Source organism: Diabrotica virgifera, chromosome 5, assembly GCF_917563875.1.
Source record: "Diabrotica virgifera virgifera chromosome 5, PGI_DIABVI_V3a".
Lineage (NCBI taxonomy): Eukaryota > Metazoa > Arthropoda > Insecta > Coleoptera > Chrysomelidae > Diabrotica > Diabrotica virgifera.
In genome coordinates, this window is record NC_065447.1 from 164,622,053 (window position 1) to 164,641,772 (window position 19,720).

The 19,720-nt window shown below is 35.0% G+C and overlaps 2 protein-coding genes across 3 annotated transcripts in view; one reads left to right on the plus strand and one right to left on the minus strand.

Annotated features, from left to right (window-relative positions):
• Positions 1-19,720, plus strand: part of LOC126885205 (DNA replication licensing factor Mcm3) — a 77,569-nt gene that overhangs the window by 43,837 nt on the left and 14,012 nt on the right. The window contains exons 10-11 of the mRNA XM_050651653.1: positions 15,661-15,897; positions 19,271-19,473. Coding sequence (XP_050507610.1) covers positions 15,661-15,897; positions 19,271-19,473 — 440 coding nt within the window. The remainder of the gene's footprint in view (positions 1-15,660; positions 15,898-19,270; positions 19,474-19,720) is intronic.
• LOC126885206 (RNA-binding protein 7) overlaps positions 1-19,720 on the minus strand; it is a 95,712-nt gene that overhangs the window by 11,532 nt on the left and 64,460 nt on the right. The window lies entirely within an intron of this gene.

Here is a 19,720-nt window from a genome sequence, read left to right on the forward strand (position 1 = left end):
TCCTTCCTTATACTCTCTGGTTCCTCTTCCTCCTCCAGTTCTGGTCTATTTCTTCCTGCTTCATATCTTTCTACTTCTTCGTGTTTGAATTTATCTTTGTAGTATTGTTTCCATACTTGTACTATTTCTGTAGTCTCTATTTTCAATTGGTTATTTTTATCTTTGATTCCATACTGTTCCCTGCCTTTTTTCCCTCTTAAACCCTTTATACGGTTCCAGAATTTTCTGTTATCTGTTTTGTAATTTGCTTCCAATTCTTTTCCGAATTCTTCCCAGCTCAGATTTTTCGCTTCCTTTACTGCTATCTTTGCTCTATTACGTTTCTCTATGTATTCTGCTTTGTTATTTTCATCTCTATAGTGTTGATATTTTTTCCAGGCTTGCTTCTTTTCCTTTATTATTTTCTTTAGTTCTTGACTCCACCATTCTGTTCTCTTATGATATTTATTTATTGACTTTTTTCCACAAATTTTCTCTGCTGTTTTATATAGTGTGTTTTTAGTATTTTCCATCTTTCTTCCATATCCAATTGCTCTCTTTCCAGCTCCATTCTTTGCAATTCCTCATATATTTCTTTTTTATAGTCATTTTTCTCTTTCTCCGTTTTCAGCTTCTTAATATTTACCTTAGTGTATGACTTATCGACTATATATTGCTTTTTCTTTGTAGTCATTTCGGCTACGAGTAGCTTGTGTTGAGTATTTAGTTCTGCAAATTTTTCTGTTTTTATATTTTTGATAATATCCATTTCTGCAGGAATCACAATGTAATCTATTAGACTTTTAGCATTTCTTTCTTGTGCTTCAAAAGTGTATCTGTCCTCCATATTTTGATACCAGAATGTATTTCCAATTTTTAAGTCGTTATTTACACAAAATTGTATTATCTTCTTCCCATTTCTGTTCTCAGCTTTTTCTCCATACCGCCCAAGGCTTCCAAGTCCCTTGTTGATGTCATTTCCAACTCTAGCATTCCAGTCTCCCATAATAATTATGTTCTCAGTATCTTCTCTCACTTCGTCTAAAGTTGTTTGGAGTTGGCTATAGAATTGAGACATTTTCTGTTCTTCTGTGCCCTCGACTGGTGCATATATTTGAATTATGCTAACTAACTCATCTAGTTTTATACTCACGGTAATTATTCTAGAGTTTATTAGCGTAAATTATTAGCGTTTATCTAGAGTAAAATAATAAGCAAAATCTTAAAAAATTAGATCGATTATAATCTAATTACTTCTTTGCGTTGTAAATTTTACACGATAACAATTAAATAAGTTTAAAACAATTATTTGCTATTATTCGCAATACTTTTCTCATTAAATTTCCAACCGAAGTTGCACTAGTAATCCGCTAGTTGGCGATACCAGCGAAGCTCACAGCACATTATAGCTTTATTCTTTAACAATATCGCTGTAATAATATTGTTGCTAGACAGGTAAATTGTCATTGTATACCGAGTGTACCAATCGAACTGCGTTTTTTCTCAAAGTTCACCAAACCCTGCGGAATATTCTATCATTTATAAAATACTGACATTAGAACCCAACTATAGCCTCAGATTTTCTTAACATTTTGTTTTGTGATTCAATCGCTTATGTTGGATAATAAAAAAGTTAGGTACTTTAACAACTAGCCATGTTTCTTATCAATACAGGGTGTGCGACAAACATTAAAGGGCAATTCCATATGAAAAAGAAAGAACAGTTTGCTTTATAAACTTGTGTCCGCAAATGTTTCGTTTCCGAGATACGGGGTGTTGAAATTTTTCTTACACACTGACGATATTTATTGCTCTAAGACCGGTTAAGATATGCAATTGAAATTTGGTGGGTTTTAAGAGGTAGTTATTGTGCATTTTGTGACATACAATTAAGAATTTTATATTCGCCATTGGCGTGCATACGGGTAATATGACCTATATGCGCGCCAATAGAGAATGCAAAATTCTTAATTGTATGCCAAACAATGCGCATTAAGTACTTCTTAAAACCCACCAAATTTCAATTGCATATCTCAACCGGTTTTAGAGCAATAAAAAATAGTCAGTTTGTAAGAAAAATTTCAAGATCACGTATCTCGAAAACAAAGCATTTGCGGACATATGTTTATAAAGCAAACTTTCATTATTTTTTCATGCAGAATTATCCCTCAAAGTTAGCTGCACTTACTTACAAACACCCTGTATTGATGAAGAAAATGGCTAAGTATGTACCTAAATTTTTTATTATCCCACATAAGCAAATGAATAAAAAAAATAATGTTAAGAAAAAGTAAGGCTATAGTTGGGTTTTAATTTCAGTATATTATAAAGGCTAGAATATTCCACAGGGTGTGGGTAACTTTGAGAAAAAAAAAACACAGTTTGATTGGTACACCCGCTATACATACAGCGACAATTTACCTATCTAACAACAATTTTATTACAGAGATATTGTTAAAGAATAAGTCTAAATCATATTAAAAAGAATCACTTAAATCGGACAAAAGGTTTAGGAAATTCGAGACATCAAAAACGATTTTTAAGATGGTGCGTTAATTTCTTGGAGTAGTGTAGTATATGGAATATACTATTACTCTGGGCTAATTAGCAAAATACAAGGAAAAGTTATTTACCAGCAATTGTATTGCTGGAATCGAATCTTATGATTGTATATTATATTAATAATATAGGTATGCAAAGTCCGCAGATAGTGTGCTACTTTTTTTTATAAACAAAATGGCGCCCGAATATCGTGTTTTTTTCAATTTTTGCTCATAACTCCAAAGATTTTAACTTTACACCAAAAACACCCAAATAAAAATCCACCGTAGTTAAATTCTGCATAGAGACGTGTTTTTCCCGATTTACTTCAACCAAAATTTCCCCAGAAAATGCGGGTTTTCCAACAAAATCTTTAATTTTCAAGTAAAATTTTAGATAAGTAATTGTTTATCAATAATTAAATAACTTGGTAATATAAAATCTTTTTTCGTATAGATTTTAATTCCAGAAGCCGATGGAAATTGAATGAACAGTTTAGCAACAATTGAATTGTTAATTAAAAATTTACGGTCGCTATAATAATCACAATAATTATGATACATAAGAATAATTATGATTTTTGTATAAAAAGACACTGTACCTATCTAATGTACTTTACAGAATTGAAATTGGACTATTTAAGCGGCCTCAGGAATATTTTAAAATTATAAACAATTTTTTGGCTTATAAACAAATACAATATCTTGGGAAATATTAAATTAAATTAAATCATGAAAACGGTATTAGAAAAAAAGCGGCAGGACGCTCCTTTTAAAAGAAAAAACGTTTAATTGTGATGAGTGGTTCCTAAGATACAACCGGTCAAAGTTGACCGGCATATACGGCAAAGATATAAACAATAGGATCTAATTTTTGAACCATCACCTTTTTATTTTTGTCCTCTTTCTCCACACTAAAGGACATCGCACACATCTTATGGAAAATGTAATGTCACTCAAATTCAATAAAATTTATACGAATAGATTCGTTTTAAATTAACGGTCAAATCTTATCATTGCGCCAACTCTTAATTATGATTAATTACGGCGCAAATTGCAATTAAAGTTTATCGAAATCAAATTTTTTAGTCAGTAAAAGTGTCAGTTACAATCACTATTGCTCTGGGTGCTATTCAAAAGAGCTTAAACCCCGCTGGGCCTAAGCGGATTAGTGAAACTAATCCGCTGATTTATGGAGTACCGACAATTTGGGTATTATAAAATATTTTTTCTCTCTCTAACTTATGTACGTATCCATTTGATTTCAGATTTATTTATATCAATTTCTGCTCTTATTATTGAAAATATGGAGTTGGCGCAATGATAAGATTTGACCGTTAATTTAAAACGAATCTATTCGTATAAATTTTATTGAATTTGAGTGACATTATATTTTCCATAAGATGTGTGCGATGTCCTTTCAAATCTTTAAAGTACTCATAACATATATTATTATAATAAAAACTATCGATATTATGAGTGAAAATTGCCAAAAATAGCAAAATTCCAATCAAAAATTAGGTTGGAGAAAATATAATCTCAAAGTTCAAAATGGTATACGTTAAAAAAAATGCATTTTTTCGGCTTCCCATGGAGTAATTTTCTTCATTCTTTTTTTGTTCCCAAGTAACTCGAGTAGAGCCATCTAACTAACGCATTATTCAATGTCAAACTTGCTTTTGTTTTGTTATAATAGATTAATTTAGTTATATGAAAAAAAACTACATTTCTCCAGTTGTAGACTTTTTTTAGATAAACTTACTACAAGTGTACCTTTTAACGTTAAAAACACAAACATTCTTATTTGAAAGCTGCATAATTATTTAAACAATCTTTATTTAAGGGGAAAGTCTACTGTGACAAGGGAAAAAACAGGCCGATTTTCCGTATTTTTTTCCAACAAAATATTACTCGTACATTAAATTAAATTAAACCGTCAGCTTTATTATATATTCAAGTATTTGTAAAAAAATTTTCAAGTCGAAATATTCAAAATTGCCGTCGTGGCACTCCTTCAAGCGCAGGTCCGTTTTTTTAGGTGCCCAAACGGTGTACATGAAATCTCACGTCTGGGTGATCTGAAACAAAAAACAAAATATATGGTTATCATCTACATAGTATTGACTCTCGTCTGACGGAGGATGAAAAAAAAATTCTTGAAATTTTTTTCTATTTTTTTTTGTCCAAATTTTATGTTATTATTGTATATAACAATTAAACAAAAAACGATATCAAAAAAATTCTCCGTCAGACGAGAGTCAATACAATGTAGATGATAACCATATTTTGTTTTTTGTTTCAGATCACCCAGACGTGAGATTTCATGTACACCAGTGGTTCCCAACCTTTTTCGGCCTACCGCCCATTTTTCCAAAAACAAAATACTCCCCCCTTAAAAAACTCTTCCATTCTTAAAATTAGTAACGCACTTTCATTCACAATTGTTTTACCTTTTTTGGGTCAAAGGCTACCTTAAATATGATTCGACGGCCCCTTAACTAATCCAAGCAACAACAAATTAAAAAAAAATGTTTTATTCATAAATACAGTATTCATGTATTGATCAAACTTTAACTTAAATACATATCATAAAAAACAATATAATAATAATATAACATTTTTAATGAGAAGGCTGAGCTTGATGTAACGATAGTAATCTGTCAATATTTGGTTCCATACTTGTCATCAGCAATCTTAAATCACCGCGCTCCACTATGGACAGTCTATTTCTCTTCTTTGTTAATAAATTGCTGACTATGCTAAATCCTCTTTCGGCTAAATACGATGAAGGAAAGGCAACGAAAAACTTCTTTGATGCAGCCCATAAAGCTGGATATAATACTGAAATTTGACATTGCAGCCAAAATTCTTGATATCCATTTTTAAATTTCACTTTTAACTCTTCATTTGTTGGCAATTCTATCAATTTCTCCTGTAGTGATAATTCTGCTGTTTCTAAACTTGAGAACGGTTCTAAAACCCAATCTGGAATAATCAGACCAAGGATATCCTGAAATCTATTCCTAAAATCTTCTTGAAGTGCTTCCAAGTGCTGGCAATATACCAGAATGTCTTCATCATTTGTCTCCACAGAGGAAAGATTTTGAAACTGATGAAATTGTCTCCGACCCAAATTTTGCCTATACAAATTAAGTTTTGACACGAACGAGGAAATAGTTCCTTTTGCTTTGATCAAATTCAAATTATCACCTTGTAGCTGTAGGTTTGTTTCATTAAATTTATCGTATAAATCAGTTAAATAAGCAATATCGCTCTTAAATTTTAATAAATTGTCTCTCAAAGAATCATCTTTGCTTTCAAAAAACTCTAAAACTGAGTCAAAGAGATCATAAAATCTTTTTAGACAGGTACCCTTCGAAAGCCATCGAACTTCTGTGTGCAACAATAAACGATTAAAATTCTCGTCGTTTTCATCACACAGTTTTCTAAACAATCTATCATTGAGAGCACTGCTTCTGATCTTGTTAACTGCAGTAATTACATATTGTAGTGAACAATGAAGGCGATCATTAAGATTTTTTGCAACTAAATGCTGTCTGTGAATTACACAATGCACGGCGAGTATATTTGGTACCGCTTTTTTCAAATATGCTATCAGTCCGCGGTGTCGTCGAACCATTGCCGGAGCACCATCTGTAGCAACAGTTATGACATTTTCCAGAGGTATACCTTTATCTGTAAAATAGTGTCCCAGAACATCAAATATCGATTTATCTTTAGTATCTCTTTCCAGTGTTCTTACAAATAACAGTTCTTGACAGATTTTTTCACTTTTTATGAAGCGAACGTACGCAAGAAGTAAAGACTCATTGTTTGGCAGAGTTGATTCATCAAGCTGTAAAGAAAACTCAGTAGTCTTTAAATAATCAGTTAGAGAACGCTCCACATCCTCAGACATTTCGTCAATTCGTCTCTGTACCGTATTATTGCTTAATGGAATTTTTTTAATAATATCAGATGCCGGCTGGTGCAGTACAGTCCGCAAAACTTCACTTACAGCTGGCAGTATTAATTCTTCGCCAATAGTATGGGGTTTTCCTGATTTAGCTATAAGTCAGGAAATGTTATAAGAAGCACGTAGCCCATCATCGTCTTGCTTTGATACTGCTGAAAAGATACTAGCTAAAGTTGGACGTTTGAAATGTTGTTTTTTGAGCATTTCAAAATATGATAAATTTCTGTCTTTTCTGTCGGGATGTATTTTGGTCAAATGTTCTTGTAATCGTGAAGGTTTCATGGCTTCATTTGAGAAAACTCTCTGGCAAATTAAACACATTGGTAATGCCTTATTAGAAGGCGACTGAATAAAACCATACTTCAAATAATCGACATTGTATTGTCTGCACTTTTTCTTTGGACCGGACATACTGTAGGTATATCTTTAAAAATAAATATGCTGTAGCCACCGCTTTGATAATTTTAAATAATAAAGTTTTAAATATTTTTTTAGTTAGCAAAATCAATATTTCAGAGTGGCGGAATATCCAAGCAAGTAGTCGAGAAATTTAAAACATGCCACAAGTAAATAAATATACACTGAGAGAAGAATTTAAGGAAAAATTACAAAACAACTTATTAAAAAGTACCATACTGTACACATATTATAAAAATAACTTTATATTCAGTAAATAGTTTATTTTTGGCAGTCTATGATCAGATTACTATTCAGTATAGTAAATTTTATTAAGATTTTTTGTACTTTTTCCCCAATTCTTCTCTCAGTGTAGGTAGGTCCTAATTAACTTTTTACTTTGATCCAGTTTGTGCAAGTTGGTACTTTTTGAATATTTTACAATAACTATACATATATGGAAACAAATTTAGATTTATTACATTTTTACAAATACCTCGTAAATTACGATAGGGAAAAATAATAAAGAATTATAGTAAGTGAATATAAATGCCACGTAGATACTTACCTTTGTGACAAATATGTATTACAATAAAATATATTTCTAATAAATGCACTGCAACTTTCTGCAAATAACACACAGAAAATTCACCACCCTGCTTTAGCGAAACAATCTCGAATGATTAAGTTATGCCTGACCATGCCGCTGCGCGAAGGAGGAGCCAAAATTCACTTAAAGCAGAAAGGTTCTACTGGAAGTGGAATTATACTAACCAATCTGAAACGTTCGACTGCAACGTCGAAATTGTTGCAGTGTTGGACTGAGTGATAAATAAAAAATTGCACAGTGCATAACCAAAATGCATTTTGTGCATTTCGTTTATATTTTCGGATTCACCTTCTCTATTTCTGTGTGAGAAGCGAAAAGCAAAGTTGTTAGAAGCAAAGAAGCAATGAGTTACTTTAGGGGGGCGGCAGCTGTTCCTCAACGCCCCCCAAATTTTCCTTGGACCCAAAAAGCCCCCTTATCTCTCTTCAACGCCCACCGGTGGGCGGTACTGCCCCCGTTGGGAACCACTGATGTACACCGTTGGGCACCTAAAAAAACGGACCTGCGCTTGAAGGAGTCCCACGACGGCAATTTTGAATATTTCGACTTGAATTTTTTTTTACAAATACTTGAATGTATAATAAAGATGGCGGTTTAAATTAATTGAATGTACGAGTCATATTTTGTTAGAAAAAAAATCCGGAAAATCGGCCTGTTTTTTCCCTTGTCACAGTCCCTTAAACAAATTAAAAAATTTTGTTATAATAAATTTATTATAACAAAACAAAAGCAACCTTGACATTTAATAATGCGTTAGTTAGATGGCTCTACTCGAGTTACTTGGGAACAAAAAAAGAATGAAGAAAATTGCTCCATCTGAAGCAGAGAAAATGCATTTTTTTAACGTATACCGATTTTGAACTTTGAGATTACATTTACTCCAACTTAATTTTTTATTGAAATTTTGCTATTTTTGGCAATTTTCACTCGTAATATCGATAGTTTTTATTATAATAATTTATGTTATGAGTACTTTAAAGATATGAAAATTGGTGTGGAGAAGGAGGACAAAAATAAAAAGGTGATGGTTTGAAAATTATGATCCTATTGTTTATATCTTTGCCGTAAATGCCGGTCAACTTTGACCGGTTGTATCTTAGGAACCACTCATCACAAATAAACGTTTGTTCTTGTAAAAAAAGCGTCCTGTCGCTTTTTTTTCCAATACCGTTTTCATTATTAATTTAATTTAATCTTTCCCGAAATATTCTATTTGTTTATAAGCCAAAAAATTGTTTATAATTTTAAAATATTCCTGAGGCCGCTTATATAGTCCAATTTCAATTATGTAAAATGCATTAGATAGGTACAGTGTCTTTTTATACAAAAATCATAGTTATTCTTTTGTATCATAATTATTGTGGTTATTATAGCGACCGTAAATTTTTAATTAACAATTCAATTGTTGCTAAACTGTTCATTAAATTTATATCGGCTTCTGGAATTATAATCTATACGAAAAGAGATTTTATATTACCAAGTTATTTAATTATTGATAAACAATTACTTATCTAAAATTTTAGTTGAATATTAAAGATTTTGTTGGAAAAACCCGCATTTTCCGGGGAAAATTTTCGTCGAAGTACATCGGGAAAAACACGTCAGTATGCAGAATTTAATTACGGTGAATTTTTATTTGGGTGTTTTTGGTGTAAAGTTAAAATCATTGGAGTTATAGAGCAAAAATTGAAAAAAAAATACGATTTTCGGGCGCCATTTTGTTTATAAAAAAATTAGCACACTATCTGCGGACTTTGCATACCTATATTATTAATATATACAATCATAAGATTCGATTCCAGCAATAAAATTGCTGGTAAATAACTTTTCCCAAAAATGGCCTATTCTCCGATAATCTGCCCAGACTATATATAATATAAAGTGATATAAACCTATCTGCTAAATTAAACGTCGGGAACCGCATATACGCGCAAAAGTTTTCTTGCATCATATACGGGGGTTTTTGGACATTGCGCTTCCGTTTAACACTTCCGCCCATCTATGCATTTCCCAACTTTTGTGGTAAACAAATTCGTTAGTCCAAAATTGAATAAACAAGCACACAAGATAAATGTTTTATTAATTATTTATAAAAATGAATGACTTGTATTATTAGACGATACGTTTTGCACCTTCTGAACAATAATACTGAAATGCGATGATGAATACAGCCAAAAATGGTTTTTTATGATATTTATATAGTTAATATTAAGGCCCGGCGTAGCTCAGCGGTAGAATGTCTGACTCGCATACTGGTAGGCCGGAGTTCGAGACCCAGCGCCGGCGAGAACAACTAGACCTTTTTTAAAATGTCTATAGCTTCTCGACTCAGCATGAATAAAATGAGTACCTTGGGTAAAACCAGGGGTAATAATAGGCGGTTGAAGCGTACCACTGACCCTGTTACCTTCCTTGTATATCGTAGGCCCTAGATATAGCAGACTACTCTGCTATAATCCCAAAGCCGCGTCAGCGTTATAAAAACGGGAGACAGATTTAAAATACTTGATGAGCAGATTCCTGAGCTTCCCATACCAGAAACTCAACCTGATAATACACCGCAGGAAAACAACGAGTTATGTGATAGCCTAGTAAACGAAATGGCTCGCGCCGTACAAGAGTTTAATGGAACAAACCCACTTAGCAGACCACCGCTACCAAGAATAAACTCTTGTAAGAAACTAGGTGCGCTGTTACAAATTGTGAACACTGAAGTCCTACCCAATTACACATTAGAATATTTCACATGCTCATCTACTGTGCAGCGCAGCAACAGCAATTGCTAATGTAATGGGCATTAGGATAAAAATGGAAAAAAGACTGCTAGGGAAGATTGAGTTACTGCCTAGGGATATTGGTCAAGTCACAGAATATTTACGAGGAGTACCAAGTAGAAAAGTCACTAGGCCCTAGATATAGCAGACTACTCTGCTATAATCCCAAAGCCGCGTCAGCGTTATAAAAACGGGAGACCAGATTTCCTGTGGGAGTTTTTTGTCAGTTCTTCTATCAGGCGCGGCCCCCTGCGAATGGGGAATGCTTTCTGGGTATTCGTAGCGCCAATACCCAGAGAGTAGCAAGGATACTTGCCGTGGAACAAACACTGACACCTGACAGTAGGTATAAAATGCACACCCATGCGAGAATGGAGATTAATAATTTATGTTTAGGATCGCTGCCTGGGGATCGCCAGGGCACGTCTGGAGCCGGCGCTGGACGTGACAGCATGCGGGACGTCGGTGGCAGGGTGTTGAGGAGGCAGGCCCCTGTCATACAATCAGCTACAGCCCAACCACAAGCGAGCCAAACAACAACAAGAGCTCCACCCGCCGAAGGTGCTGCGCTGGAACATCAGCCGGCGCTCACTCAAGCGAGACGACCGAGGCAGCGCATGAAATGGACTGTACTGTGTCCATTAATGAAAACATTTTGCGCTTCTACTACAAGGTGACAAACCTCGGTCAAGAAACGATCGGCTACCGACAACAGCTGTATGCCGAATTTTGCTGCCGAAAGGGGAGACTATTATTATTATTATTATCCAGATTTAGCCATACGGCTCACACTCCCTCTAAGGGGAAAATTGACTCATCCCAGATACCTACGGTATCAAAAGGATTGAGCTCTGGTGGGATTCTTTCCGTGTTATCGAGCCCTAGGTGACTTGGTATGCAGGTGTATCTCCCAAAAATTTTCGTACACATCTGGCCGTTGCGAGTAGTACTGCTTTCTGCATGGTCTTATAGAGATGTTCATTAAGACCTAGCTTTTTTATGCTTTCGAGGAGGGTCTTCGGAATGACTCCAGTAGTAGACATAATAATCGGTATCGTCTGGGTACTTTGCATTCTCCATTGTCTCCGTATTTGAATTCCCAGATCTCTGTACTTGGCGATCTTTTCAGTAAATTTAGTACGTAGATTATTGTTGTTAGGAATCGCCACATCAATGAGGGTTGTTTGTCTCGTTAATTTATTGACTAATACGAGATCTGGTCTATTATGCGCCACTGTTTGGTCTGTGAGCACAGTGCGGTCCCAGTATAGCTTGTAGTTGCCATTATCAAGCATACTCTCAGGGACGTATTGATAATATGGGAGATGGTCGGTTTGGAGAAGTCCCAGCTTGATAGCTATCTCCTGATGAAGGATTTTTCCCACTGCGTCATGCCGTTCCTTGTACTCAGTTGCAGCAAATGCCTGGCAGTCCCCTGTAAGATGTTGGATGGTTTCTTGGGCTTGACATCCATATCGGCATCTGTCGTTTTGAACATGAGGGTCTTTGATGATATATTTCAGGTAATTTCTAGTTGGTATAACCTGATCCTGAATGGCCAGTAATGAACCCTCCGTTTCAGGGAACATCTTTCCTGATGTCAACCAGTAGTTCGACGCTATATTGTCGACATAATCTTGGCTGACCTAATTGGGATGTCGCCCGTGCAGAGGTTTACCCATCCAGGCGCGCACTTTCTTTTATTATTATCCAGATTTAGCCATACAGCTCACACTCCCGCTGAGGGGAAAATTGACTCATCCCAGATACCTACGGTATCAAAAGGATTGAGCTCTGGTGGGACTCTTTCCGTGTTATCGAGCCCTAGATGACTTGGAATGCAGGTGTATCTCCCAAAAATTTTCTTACACTTCTGGCCGTCGCAAGTAGTACAGCTTTCTGCATGGTCTTATAAATATGTTCATTGAGACCCAGCTTTTTTATGCTTTCGAGGAGGGTCTTCGGAATGACTCCAGTAGTAGACATAACAATAGGTATCGTCTGGGTACTTTGCATTCTCCATTGTCTCCGTATTTGAATTTCCAGATCTCTATACTTGGCGATCTTTTCAGTAAATTTACTACGTAGATTATTGTTGTTAGGTATCGCCACATCAATTAGTGTTGTTTGTCTTGTTAATTTATTAACTAGTACGAGATCTGGTCTATTATGTGCCACTGTTTGGTCTGTGAGCACACTGCGGTCCCAGTATAGCTTGTAGTTGCCATCCTCAAGCATACTCTCAGGAACGTATTGATAATATGGGAGATGGTCCGTTTGGAGAAGTCCCAGCTTATTAGCTATCTCTTGATGAAGGATTTTTCCCACTGCGTCATGCCGTTCCTTGTATTCAGTTGCAGCAAATGCCTGGCAGCCCCCTGTAATATGTTGGATGGTTTCTTGGGCTTGACATCCATATCGGCATCTGTCGTTTTGAACCTGAGGGTCTTTGACAATATATTTCAGGTAATTTCTGGTTGGTATAACCAGATTCAGGTGTTTCGAGATAAGTGCGGCAAACTTTAAGGGGTAATTTAACACAAAAATAATGACAGTTTGCTTTATAATCATATGTCCGCAAACGCTTCGTTTCCGAGATACGGAATGTTAAATTTTTTTTCACAAACTGACGATTTATATATTGCTTTAAAACCAGTTGAGATATGCAAATCAAATTTGGTGGGTTTTAAGACGTAGTTATTGCACATTTTTTGACATACAACTAAGAATTTAATGTTCACCATTAGTGCGCAAACGGGTATTATGACCGATCATATTACCCGTATGTACGCCAATGGTGAATATAAAATTCTTAGTTGTATGTCAAAAAATGTGCAATAACTACGTCTTAAAACCCACCAAATGTGATTTGCATATCTTAACTGGTTTTAAAGAAATAAATAAATCGTCAGCTTGTAAAAAGAAATTCAACATCCCGTATCTCGCAAACGAAGTGTTTGCGGACATTTGATTATAAAGCAAACTGTCATTATTTTCTCATGTAAAATTACCCCTTAAAGTTTGTCGCACTTATTTAGATGACGCTGTACTGATGACGAACATGGCCAGTTGTTAAAGTACCTAAATTTTTTATTATCCAACATAAGCGAATAAATCTAAAAACAGAATGTTAAGAAAACCTGAGGCTATAGTTGGGTTTTAATTTCAGTATTTTATAAATCCTAGAATAGTCCACAGGGTGATGCGAACTTTGAGAAAAAAACACAGTTTGATTCGTACACCCGGTATGCAATGACAGTTTACCTGTCTAGCAACAATATTATTACAGCGATATTGTTAATGAATAAGGCTATAACATGATAAAAAAATCGGACAACAGGTTTAGGAAATTCGAGACATCAAAAATGACCAAATTTTCAGTGGATCGATTTTTTTGCACCCGAGTGTATTCGGTAGAAGTTTAATTTTTTGAAAAAATATATTTTTATCAAGGCCAGTCCTCCGATTTTTTTTCTCCCTTTATTGACAATCAGATATAATACATCTATAAGTCAATTTGTTGGTTGTACAATAATATAATAGTAAATTAATTATTGTATGTGGGGTAGCGTGGAGAGGTAAACAGCGATGTTTCCTCTTAGGTCGGATGGCCAGCTTCTTCTAAGTCTTCTATTGTGGACAGGTTGCAGTAGTGGAGCAGTAATGGATTAGGGTGGTCTTCTAGTATGTTGCGGTGTTTTCTGTTGTTTTCTCAAATGACTTTATGGAATTTTTAGGTCAGTGTGTAGAGTGTAGAGTTTGGTTTGATACGTATCATAGTGCATTAACTATTGCTCGAAGTATCTTGGATTATGCTCTCTGGATAATCATGGTATTGGATTTGCTGGCACAGTCGTCTGACTTGGATGATTTTTGTAGTGGTTTTGTATTGATTTCGTTTTGTCTTGTATAATAATACAAGCCTATTTCGATGAGCTAAATGAGCTTACAATAAGGTGCTAACCTGGCTGGATACATGCTCTTTGATAATGGCTTCGGTCAGTCAGGTGGCAATTCCAGATTCCTCTGGAATCTGAGGGCTTTTTCTTATCGCTGATAATGTATACAAAAACCCTCGCATCTACAGGGTGTAACAAAAATACAGGTCATAAATTAAATCACATATTCTGGGACCAAAAATAGTTCGAATGAACCTAACTTACCTTAGTACAAATATGCACATAAAAAAAGTTACAGCCCTTTGAAGTTACAAAATGAAAATCGATTTTTTCGAATATATCGAAAACTATTAGAGATTTTTTATTGAAAATGGGCACGGGGCACTCTTATGCCAGGAACATCTTAAAGAAAAATTATGGTGAAATTTATGCACCCCATAAAATTTTTATAGGGGTTTTGTTCCATTAAACCCTCCCAAACTTTTGTGCACGTTCCAATTAAATTATTATTGTGGTACCATTAGTTAAATTCGATATTTCTAAAACTTTTTTGGCTCTTAGAATTTTTTCGATAACGCAGTTTTTATCGAGTTATGGCTTCTTTTTTAATATGTTTACATAAAAATTTTATGGGGGTTTTGTTCCTTTAAACCCCCCAAATGTTTGTGTACGTTCCAATTAAACTATTACTGCGATACCATTAGTTAAACACAGTGTTTTTAAAACTTTTTTGCCTCTTTGAACTTTTTCGATAAGGCACCTTTTATCGAGATGTGGCATCTTTTTTAATATGATTCAAAATATACCTAAAAATGTAAATTATAAATAAAATTTTCATATTACTACCAAGTCTCCATAATCATACAACCATATTACAAATATGTGGTAAATTTGACAAATATTCAAAATATCTCGATAAAAACTCGACTTTTTGAAAAAGTACTAAGAGGCAAAAAGTTTTTAAAACATTGTGTTTAACTAATGGTACTACAATAATAATTAAATTAGAACGTACACAAAAGTTTGGGGGGGGGGGGGTGTTATTAGAACGTACACAAAAGTTTGGGGGGGGGGGGTTTAAAGGAACAAAACCCCCATAAAATTTTTATGGGGTGTCTAAATTTAACTATAATTTTTTCGTAAGATACTACTGCCGTAAGAATACCACATGTCCATTTTCAATAAAATATCTCTGACAGTTTTCGATATATTGGAAAAATCGATTTTCATTTTGTAACTTCAAAGGGCTGTAACTTTTTTTATGTGCACATTTGTACTAAGGTAAGTTAGGTTCAATCGAACTATTTTTGGTCCCAGAATATGTGATTAAATTTATGACCTGTATTTTTGTTACACCCTGTATATTCTGTACTTTATGTACGCCCAAGCGTTTTTTTACAATCTGTATTTATTCCCAAGATGAGCTATTCGAAAATAAAACTAAGATATTAAAAAAAAACAGCTTTAGAAGAATAAATTTTTTCAGACTCAACCTGTAACTCCACGTACTCTCGAGACGATGATCCGTCTGGCAACAGCACATGCGAAAGCCAGAATGTCTAAATACGTCACTGCAGAAGATGCGAATGACGCAATTGAACTGATTCAATATGCATATTTCAAGAAGGTATTAGAAAAGGAAAAGAAACGTAGAAGACGAGATGAATATGATTCAGCAGACGAAGAAGAAGACGACCAAAGACAGAAACGAGCAAGGCCGGTTGTAAGTATTAATTTATTAGTTACAGTACAGTATACAAAAAGTAATGTCAATATGCGAATGTCCGATATATAGACGAAAGGGTTTTGATTTATTTTAAAAAATTAATCAGTGTGACATAAATAAGACAGGGGTGCATTCTCTCCCCACTACTGTTCAATTTATATTCAGAAAGTATCTTCCAGGAAGCTCTTGAGGAATGCGAAAGCGGCATCAAAGTAAATGGTACCTGGGTCAATAATATACGATATACGGATGACTCGGTCTTAATACAGACAATATAGAAGACCTCCAAAACCTTCTTAATGAAATTGGAGAACATAACGAGAACATGAGACTTCAACATAAAAAAGATGAAGTTCTTTATAATCAGCCGTCAATTATGTCAACATCAAAATGCAAGACTAGTATATAACAATAAGATTCACGAAATGCTATATATGGTCGGTGCTCCTATATGCCATGGAAGAATGGACTTTAAAAATAAACACAATGGGTAAGCTAGAGGCATTTGAGATGTGGATTTATCGACGAATTCTTGTTCCCTGGACCGCACGAATAACAAATGCAGAAATCCTGAGAAGAATTGGTACAGAACGACAACTGCTATGCACAATTAAACAGAGAAAAACGGCATACCTGGGGCACCTAATTAGAAACGAAATATACCAGTTTCTGCAAACCTTAATTGAAGGACAGATCGAAGGAAGAAAAGGAGTGGGCAGGAATAAAATGCCATGGCTCTGTAATGTCAAACAATGGACAGGGTTAAGAAACATAGGAGACCTAATACATACTGCACGGGATAGAGAAAAATGGTCAAACATGATCGCGAACATCCATTAGTGGATTGCATAAGAAGAAGAAGAAGACATAGATAAATGTGGTTTGGTAATACAAGATTGAAACACAAAAAATTAATATAATTAATATCACTAATAGAGCTTACAACGGTAGTTTATTAGTTAGTGGTAATTACGATAGTACCTTATTTAGCGTATGGCTTAAGTACATCACAGAATATATTTAGTTTTATGCATTATACGATGCATCACAAACAGATGTCCAGTTCTTTTTTTATATATTCGATTGACCCTTCGGTTGCCATCACAAATCCTATAGGGTCGCCTGTGTATGCTCTGCGTGGGCAGTCCTGAACAATGTGACTGATCGTCGCAGTCACAAGAAGACGAGGGAAGTTTATCTACCATATCTGTAGAGGGAGTCGGCGCATCTTCCACAGTTTGTTCGAATTCGATTAAGGGCTGCCCAAATCTTACGAGGACGTTCAAATTCGCTAGGTTTTCCTATGATGTCCAGTAGACTGGTAATGCGGATCTGTCTTACTTTCCCAATCTTCTCTCCATCGGGTAATTAAGTCAAAGTTGGATTGCTGCAGCGCTTGAGCAGATTGTAGAGGGGGTAACCTGGATCGGAGACAGTTTCCAAGAATATCGGGGATGTCTTGTGGACTAAAAGCTGGCGACTGTCCATTATTTTATTATATTCTTTAACCAATGCATGTTCGCGGCGTAGGTTGGGTGGCGCTATATTACTAAGGGTAGGTAGCCACATTGTAGGGGTGGACTTAATTGTGCCTGTTATCATACGCATAGGACGGTTTAGTTGGGTGTCGACCAGGTGGGTGTGCCTGCTATTTAGCCACACTGGTGCACAGTATTCTGCCACCGGATATATCAGGCCAAGAGCAGAGGATCTTAAATTTGATGCTGTGGACCCCCATGTAGTGCCGCAGAGTTTCTGTATTATATTGTTGCGTGTTTTCAATTTTGCTGCTGTTTTCGTCAGTTGTTCTATGAATGTGAGCGTTGTGTCTAGAGTAACCCCAAGGTATTTCGGGTATTTATTGTGTTTCAACAGCTTGTTATTAAAATACGCTCGCAATTCTGTTTGCCAGCTTGTTGTTGAGATGAAAAGCTGAAACTTCAGTTTTTGTAGTACTTTGTTGTAGTCTCCATTTCTTAAGGTATTCGCTGAGGATGTATACGATAGTATCATTCATGTATCATTTATAATAAGTTCTGACTGTAAAAATGAAAAATATTGTTGATTTAAAAAATATTTCACCTTCATTGTAATTCCTTCAAATGCAAAATTTGATAGTAATTAAAAGTTCGTTTCTTTTTACATTAAAATGTTCTAAACTGTCATAAAGAAGTGACATCTTATAAAAGAAGAATCTCTCTGCGAGCTCCATTTAGAAGCAGCCTAATTTAATAGGATTTTTAAAAGGTCGTTTCTTTTTACATTAAAATGTTCTAAATTATCATAAAGAAGTGACGTCTTATGAAAGAAGAAACCCATTCTATATCTTAATTTTTTTAATAAAGTTAACGCGTCCACCAACAAGCTTTTAGCGTAATTACTCAGTAAACAAACCTTAGTAATAAGTTTAGATTTGGTAGAAAATATGTATTGACCTTAGATAATTTAATAAGTCTTTTACTGGACAGTAGTTTTCTCCTAATAGAGCTGGTAGAGTGTTTGGTAGATTGTGTAGTGAACGTTCTCTTTGGTATTTTGGACATTCAATTAACAAATGAGTGCCGATAAGAGACGTAGCACATAGGTCTCACATGAGGCGTTCACTGGCCGAAAGTAGATATATGTGTGTGATCTTAGTGTGTCCTATATGTAGGTATTTTCTGTGGGAATCTGAGGATTCGGATTTTTCTTACATATTTTATATTGCCTAAAGGTAGTTAGTTATGTTACAGCGATTTTTTCAATCTATTTGAAAACTTTTACGGTTTTAGATTGCAGGCCTTGGCTATAAGATCTTGCTTATGGCACTTCTGAATAGACAGATGTGAGCCTGAACCACTTTTGCAGATTTTGTTGCCATGAGTGTCTTTTCCTGCCTGGCCCTCTCCTGCTGTTTATTTTCCCCTGGATAATCAATTGGATTAGACGGTACTTATTGTGTCTCAAAATGTGGCTTATAGTTTAATTGTGCTCACAATTTCTTCCTCTTCTCCAATTCTGTGGATTACCTCTATATTGGTGACATATTCGACTCAGGTTTCGAATACTTCTAGTTTTTTTCATGAGCGTCTCTATAGCGCACAAGTCTCCACCATGTAAGATTGAAAAAATGTCATTTAACTAGTCGTAGTTTTAGAAGAGACCAAATCCTTGCTTATGAGAAGCTTTTTCATATTGTTACGTGCTGTTATTTCTGAGGCCTGTTTCCATTTTGCGTTTACGTTGGTGCCAAGTTATACATAAGGTTCTACATGGTTAGTTAATATATTATTTATCCATAACTGTCGAGCAGGTGTTGCTTTTTGCTTATCAGCACCCATCTATATGTAGAATAGCATAGAAAGTCTTAATCAAACTCACATCTTTTTAGAGAACGGATGCAGGGGATGATTCAGATGATGAAATAATTGCCACACAGAGTTCCACAAGAAGCAGATCTACTGCAGTTTCTGGAGTAGAACCAATGGAAGAAGAAACTGTCCTTAACGGCGTCAATGGCCATACAAATGGTCATATGGAAGACAGTGAATCTATGGAAGTTGATGACAGTCCCAAAGAAATATCTACTGACAGGTAATTAAAAAATATCTCTTACTTAACTATTGTTGTTCTGAAGCTATTTCCTTGTGGCATTTTTATAATCAACTATTTATAATGGGAAATAAGTAGTATTTTATATTTTGACAACAAAACCCGATTTGGGCTTCGAAACGTTAATAAAATATTTTTTTGGTAAAATTGTGGCTTATTTCCCATTATAAATAGTTGATTACTTAACTATGCCAGCCAGATTAGCATTTCGTTATTGATACATATTATT